This window comes from Corylus avellana, chromosome 4 (assembly GCF_965113065.1).
Source record: "Corylus avellana chromosome 4, dhCorAvel1.hap1.2, whole genome shotgun sequence".
NCBI lineage: Eukaryota > Viridiplantae > Streptophyta > Magnoliopsida > Fagales > Betulaceae > Corylus > Corylus avellana.
Genome location: NC_142493.1, coordinates 25071881 through 25079869, shown reverse-complemented (window position 1 = coordinate 25079869; position 7989 = coordinate 25071881). Strand labels below are relative to the sequence as shown.

The 7989-nt window shown below is 37.7% G+C and overlaps 1 protein-coding gene across 1 annotated transcript; it reads left to right on the top strand.

The window, feature by feature from the left end:
* The first annotated feature begins 646 nt into the window (after positions 1-646).
* On the top strand, positions 647-2821 carry LOC132177539 (plant/protein (DUF668)). The gene has a single exon (XM_059589907.2). It carries the CDS (start codon positions 940-942, stop codon positions 2647-2649), a length of 1710 nt encoding a protein of 569 aa, XP_059445890.2. The 5' UTR covers positions 647-939; the 3' UTR covers positions 2650-2821.
* The last annotated feature ends 5168 nt before the right edge of the window (positions 2822-7989 follow it).

Genomic DNA, 7989 nt, shown 5'->3' with positions numbered 1-7989 from the left:
TTGCATATGACCAAAATGTCATATTTATAGTGATATTTTTTTTTCTTTTAAGTTTGCATTTGAAGATCCAGCTTTTTACTAAGGCTCTTGGGGTTTAGGAAGCTGGTGGTCGTGATGCATCTGCTCAGTCGATTAAGGCATGTGTCACGTGACACAGGTGTCTAGCTTTCTTCTCTCTCACTCAATTTATTGCTAAGTGAGTAAGATTTTTTATAAACAAATTTACATTTTTCCATATAGTCAATGTGCCTACACTTATAAAATTTTGGATCGACTTGAAAGATGAAATTCTTTCTAGATAAAATAGATTTGATAATTATTTTTTGAAATTCTCAAATTAAATAATTTATATTTATTGATTTTAAATAAATCTAACATTTACGAGTAAATTTCGAATATTTGAGTATTATTAAATAATTCAGAATTTTTGAATTTTGAATATAAACTAACAATGTGAACAAACAAATTCAAGCGAAAAAACAACTAAAGGAATTCCACATTCTATAATGCAAACGAACCAATCCCAGAAGTCAAACCGTAGGGGGCGGTTCCTCTCTGCTGCTAGTCTCTACCTTGTATATATATATATATAGTTATTTTATTTTTTGATCATTTGAAAAAAAAAAAACAAAGAGTAGAGACGTAATATCGTACTTTGAGAGACCCCCGGACACCTTTCAAATACCCCGAGAGCTTCCCCTTTTTGAAAATTATCATCGTCATTTCTTTCACCGCTCTGTGCTCCCAAATGAGAGCTTCTCACAAACACTGCTCCTACTGATTTCCACAACCTTCTTTTTCACTTTGTCTCGATTACGCACTCCCTCTCTTTACCCCACGCCTACTCGAATGCGCCGCACTGCTTCACTGCACGCCATTGCTGTTTATGTATAAAACAGATCTGGGTTTTTTCTTGGTTGGTCTTAGAAAGAGAGAGAAATGGTTGCGGAGCCTTGGATTGTGAAGATGGGCAGCCAGGTGAGCACCAATCTCAAGCACGCGCTGCTTCTCGAAGTTCCCAAGAAGAAGAGCCCCAAGACCCACCAACCCCCGAAGCAAGCCATAGGCATTCTCTCCTTCGAGGTCGCCACCGTGATGTCCAAGACCGTTCACCTCCACAAGTCGCTCACCGACTCCGAGATCTCCAAGCTCAACACCGAGATCTTGAAATCGGAGGGGGTGCTCAACCTCGTGTCCTCCGACGAGACCCTCCTTCGGGAGCTTGCCCTGGCGGAGAAGCTCGACGAGCTGAACCGCGTCGCCGCCGTGGTGTCCCGTCTGGGAAAGAAGTGCTCCGAGCCGGCCTTGCAGGGGTTCGAGCACGTCTACGGTGACGTTGTGAGTGGGGTTATTGACGTGAGGGAATTGGGGTTTTTGGTGAGGGATATGGAGGGAATGGTGAAGAAGATGGAGAGGCTTGTGAACGCGACGGCGAGTTTGTACAGCGAAATGGAGGTGCTGAACGAGCTGGAGCAGGCGACCAAGAAGTTCCAGAACAACCAGCACGAGGAGAGCAAGAGGGCGTTCGAGCAGAAGCTTATTTGGCAGAGGCAGGACGTGAGGCATCTCAAGGAGGTCTCGCTTTGGAACCAGATATACGATAAGGTTGTGGAGCTCTTGGCCAGGTCAGTCTGCACAATCTACGCTAGGATTTGGGCCGTGTTTGGTGACACTTCAACGAACATAAAGAAGAATCAATGTGGAGTTCAGACGGGTTCGGGTTCGGAGCCGTTGAAACGTAGTAGGAGTAGTTCGTTGGAGAAGAAAAGGGTGCCGAGCTTTAAGTCTCAATTTGATTCGCGGAAGGGTGAGATGGCGCCGTTTCGGCCAGAAGATTTGAATTTCCCGTGTGGGGCGAGCCCCGGGAGGTTTTTCACGGATTGCCTTAGCTTAAGCAGCTCGGTTTCCAGGTTTCAGGACGATGACGAAGATGTTGATCATGAGGACCGTAGTAACCAAGTTTCTGGGAATGTTAGTTTGAAAAGAGAGCACCTTAATCACTCTAATTATTGTGTTAATCGGTCCCAGATTGGTGGTTTGTTTAGTGGGGATCAGAGACAGTCCAAGTCGAGTGTGATACAAGGCGCTCGGTTCGGCCCAAAGAGCCGCTTGACGGTCTATGCTCCTCCGACCACCGTGGGAGGCTCTGCTTTGGCCTTGCATTATGCGAATGTTATAATTGTTATAGAGAAGTTGCTTCGCTACCCGCATCTCGTGGGTGAGGAAGCCAGGGACGATTTGTATCAGATGTTACCCACGAGCTTAAGAATGTCTCTGAAGACTAATCTCAAGTCCTATATAAAAAATTTGGCAATATATGATGCCCCTCTTGCGCATGATTGGAAGGAGACTCTTGATGGGATTCTTAGGTGGCTTGCGCCACTTGCACATAACATGATCAGGTGGCAAAGTGAGCGGAATTTCGAGCAGCATCAAATTGTTACGCGGACGAATGTTCTGCTGCTTCAGACGCTGTATTTCGCCGACAGGGAAAAGACAGAGGCGGCTATATGTGAGCTTCTTGTGGGGTTGAATTACATATGCCGCTACGAGCATCAGCAGAATGCGTTGTTGGACTGTGCCAGCAGTTTCGATTTTGAGGACTGCATGGATTGGCAATTGCAATGTGGAGCTGCTTATATTCATTGATAAAATTGCTGGGATTTGAACACGTGAAGTGGGTGGTAGAGCATTTTTCTTGGTTCTCGATACTTATGAAGATACAGATGATAGTTCAACAGGATGTGAATACCTGAGCTTTGCACTCTGAAGACCTTTAATTGTTGAAGGCTCTGAGTTTACTAATGTAGCATGTCGTAAGGTACGAGAAGTTGAAATCTGAAGTATATAATTCCGATTATTTATGAAAAAGAAGTATCATTTTCATCTTGTTTAGAATTTGTATAAATGTTTGTGTAAAGTTAGTAGCTTTTCCTTCTCAACATTTCAGTGCATTGCTGGCAATTTATACTTTTATGCGTGGAGTCATATCATCTAGAATACAATGGCTGTTGTTAAGTTCATATTCTCTGTAGACTTTGGTGCATTGTGGAGTAAGGGACTTGTACCAAATCCCAAATAGGAACTCTTTTGAAAATTATCACATTTGAAAATCATCTGGATCCAGGCATCGTGACTGGTTTTAAAGTTGGGAGTTAAAAAATTATTTTTCACTTAGCAAACATGATGGCGATTTTGAAGGTGTTACTAAATCTTTGTGCTCTTTGTCGAAAACTTGCCATGCGAGTGCCATCATCCTGCTGGGGACGTTCCTCAAATTCATTTTTCTTCTCAATGAACATCCCTTAGCTAGTATTTTAATTTGATGACCAGGAAGTGATATATATGGAGATTTTAGTAAATAACCAAATATAACACTTGGTGTAAGGGTCAAGTTGGTAATTTTTCTTACATCTCCGCCCTCTTGGAGCCCAGGTAATCAGGTATCATATATGCTTCCAAAATAAAGAGCCTTGAATACTAGAAATGAAGTACCTATACCTAACTAAATTAAGTGAATACCCAAAATCGTAGTAATTTTATTTCTATCTTTTCATACAGGTTTGATTTGAAAATGGATCTTAGTGTGTCTAGGGTTGGTACAGAAAGGTCTTCTTAACACCTTTTGTCTTCTCATTGAAGTTATTTCAGAAAAACTTACCATGGTAAGGAAGGAGGGAAGAACCAGCACATTTGGAGAGTGTAGTACACTGGAGAGTTGTACGCTGCATTTAGGAAAAGGAAGATATATATTCAATGAGTTAGCAAATGAATCATTTTGTTGATGTGCCCTATATTACAAGTGTCATTTCACATCCCCTTCGAAGGGGATATCAATCAAGCAGCAATCTCATACAAGTGTTTCCCTTTTTTGAACTGAAAACAATTCCATAGCTCCTCTTTAACTTGTCATTATGAACAAATTTAGTCATACTTGAAAACTTTGATATCATCTCGGAACACAGGCATCCTGAATTTACTGTATCTGGATGATGTCTCTCTTTAGGGTGGTTTCTCTTTTTCTTATCCTGAGCAGGGTAGTTCCTCCTTGTATTGACAGCTTCCCGATCTGCTTATCAATTATGAAATATATATATATAAACTGGGGATTGGAATCTGTTGCACCATGTCCTCTTAAGCTTTCTGCTACAGGGGGCTTTTTAAATATATCAGTATTATGTGATAGGGGTGAGTATCAACATGCCCTGATGATCTAATCCGAAGCCAAAATTTATGTTTCTAGATTTTTTTATACAAGGATACCCTGTTTTTCCTATAGCAAAATGCCCTTTCTGACACTTCCTTTTCTTTCCCAACTTACTGGATACATATATTTATTGCGATCTTCAAAAGGAACAGTTATGTTATATTGTTTTAATAACACATAAAATCTGGTATTGTTCATCCGGGGCAGATTTTTCCATGTTTTGATGTGATCTTTAATCTCTACCTGTCCTGTTGTGACATTTCTAGAGTACAATATGCCTTTGAGGCTGATTTCCATATAATGAATAACAGGCATTTAATGCATAATCGTCAACATGTGTACTACCCTCTATGTGCCAGCTGGATCTGCAAAGAATGATGTGTGATCTCAAGCTAATTAGTTTTGATTAGAAGCCCCCATAATGGATTAGAAACTTTCTAAGTACCTGTTACTTCTGATCTGTGAGCATTCATGTGTTAATTTTCCAAGAGGCTCTTCTATAAAAGGGGACTGAATTTCTATTCGTAAATAGCAAACCCTACCACATTGCAAGCAAAATGGCTTCTTTTCTTTAAAGGGGTTGTTTTTCCCCTCATGTTTTAATAGATGTTGGGATTTGAATTACGGTTCTCTATTCTACAATGGGAATGGATTTTATATTTCTTCTTAGAAATTTAGAATAGATTTGTTCATCAGTAATTTACAGCTTCATCCAACAAGAAAATCAGGTGGTAGAAGAGGGCATTGACTATGATAATAAAAGAACCTTCATTCATAATTTCATGTGGTTGGATATCATTAATTTTGAGTGTGAACTCTGACAAAGAAGCCTCTCTTTCGATTAGCCTTGTACTGTCGCGAAATAAATGGCTTTCATGGTCAGATCCACCCTGTGAGTTCCCAATCCTTGCTTGCAAATTCACCATCGAATCTGCAATTGACTCTTAAACTTTTTGGGTTAAATAATGTTGTAATATGTTGTATTAGGTTTAAAACCGAAGGTAAAGTAATTAATGTGCTAGGTTTTGCAAATACGGAAATCAAGTCCAAGTGTTTGATGTGACTTGCAGCGTGCTATGTGGACATATGAACATGGCAAATGCCACGCAGTGGGTTAGTGGGGTAACTTGTCTACTATGTTGTATGATAGATTTGTTTTTGTTTTTGTTTTTGTTTTGTTTTTTTTTTTTTTTTATTAAATGTTTGACACAAGAAGGGGAGGGAAGATTAGAAGTGTTTGAAACCGGTAAAGTAATTAATGTGTTAGGCTTTGCAAATATGTAAACTAAGTCCAAAGTGTTTGATGCGACTTGCAGCATGCTATGTGGACATATGAACATGGCAAATGCCATGTAGTGGGTTAGTGGGGTAACTTGTCTGCTATGCTGTGTGTTAGATTTGTTTTATCTTTTTTTTTTTTTTTTTTTTTTTTTTTTGACATGTCCACATAAACTAATGACCTCCGCTTTATAAGGTGCGGTTCTTTTGTGAGTATACGTTACTCTATAGTTTTGGCGCCCTATTTGCATTTGTTTTGGGGTGGTGTGATAGTTAGGTTCTTTTGTGAGCAAATAAAAAATCCCAATATTGTAATATTTAACATAAAATCATGCTTACGGAGCGTAGTTGGATGGTCACGACGTGTGAGCCAAAAAAAGCTTTTTGAATTGATATTATATGCGTAATTTGGAGACTTGCAAGCCTAATTTGTTGTCATCGATGTGATATCGCTCCAATTAGATTGAGCACGAAAAAACTCATAAGCGTCAGGTCAAAAAGAACAAAAAAAATTGGAATCAAAACTCAAAATTTCTAAATTTTTGTTCAAGTCTCAGTCGATTGAGGAGGGGTGTCACATGTCAAGTTGGATAGTATGACAAGCTATGCTATGTTACATGTTAACTATATGATGTAGGGATAGCATGATAAACAACAGATGCGCATGTCGGCTATCGGTCGGGTGGTTCCAACTCCGACAGCTTTCTCGCATCCACCGGATGAGCTTATGATGGTGTTTTGGGATAAGCCAACTAGCACTGTTTAAGATTTAAGAAATGCGAAAATGGGTCAACGATGCGACATAATGATAAAACTCCAAAAAATGTTGTATTAAACTTTATGATAAATATAAGTTTTAAATTTTCAAGGTGTAATTTTTCTTGCATTGAAAATTTTATTTGAAATTTTACATTTTGATCATCAACGTTTGAGTTACGCACCCTTTTTATTTACCCAAATTGGGGGAGGTGGTTTCACTTGCCTATGCTATTAAGCCAGCCCAGTAGTAAACTAAGGCCTCGTTTGGTTTGCGGAATAGACTCTTGGATTGGACTAGCTAACACTAGGTATAGCTAATCCTTTGTTTGGTAACACTCTATTATTGGGAATAGTCTATTTCCATAGGACTACTAATCACATACACACAGGGTTAGTTAAGCTACTAAAAAATGAGTGGCTTAGCTAATCCTTTCCTATGGGATTAAATTAATTATGTAAATTGCCATAAAGAACCCTACTTGTGGGATTAAATTTCGTTCTCTCTCTCTGATTCTTCTCTCTCTCTCTCTCTCTCTCTCTCTATATATATATATATATATATATCTTCATTTCTCTTTTTCTCTCTCTTTCTATTTTCTCTCTGATTTTCCTGGTACAATTTTTCTGCAAGTGTAGACGGATTTTTTTTTTCTCTATGCTGTCTCCCTTCTTTGTACTGTTTCTCAGTTTTTTTTTTTTTTTTTTTTTTTTTTTTTTTTTTTTTTAATTCTGTTTTTTTATTTCTTTTGATTCTTTGTACCGTTTCTCTATAATTTTTTTTCTCTTCGTTTCTCTGTCTTTTTATTTATGTACCTTTTTTTTTTTTAAATTCTGTTTCTTCCTATCTCTTTGTCTCATTTTTTTTTTCTTTGACGGAGAAATAGAATCTGCAAGGTTTTTATAAAATACAAATATATAATCTGTTTTTTTATTTCTTTTGATTCTCTGTACATTCTCTAACTATATTTTTTTGATTTCAAGATTGAGTTTGATTCTGTTTTCTGCAACTATATTTTTTTTATATAAATAATTTTGTAGCATAATTGCCAAAAAAAAGAAAAAAAAAAAAAAGGCCACATACCTGACATAATTAAAAACAAAAAAGAAAAAGAAGTTATAGTAAAGTTGTTTATGTTTAAAAAAAAAAAAAAGAATAAAAGTCCTTAATAATATAAATTGTATTTGTATTATAAGGGTATTTTAGGAAATTTGATCACAATATGATTCCATTCACCAACATATTGCATTGTATCAAACGAATGAATAAGATTAGCTAGTATATTCCAGCATTACAACCAAACAAAGGAATATGAATAGCTAATCTATTCCACACTCTTCTATTCTTAGTAGTAGTTAATCCTTTTCCAATGAACTAGATATTCCGCGAACCAAACGAAGCCTAAGTGATCATGGTTCAAAGTCAAAACCATTTCTTTGATATTATATTTAATCACAACCAAAAAAACACATAAACTAATAAAGAATCAATTTAATCATATAATTTATATTTATCTTTCTATCAAAACAAACATAAGCCACCTTTACACCTTTTTTTTTTTTGTTTTTTATTTTTGACATGTCCACGCAAGAGGACCTTTACGCCTTCATTAAGCTGAGGTGAAGTACTTTAATCTGAATGGGCTTAGAAACCAGGGCCGCCCTAAATTTTGATTGGGCTTAGGAAGCCACTCGGCCCCAAAGAAACCAAAATGGAGCACAGGCTATTCAAAGCCTCCACGCTTCTG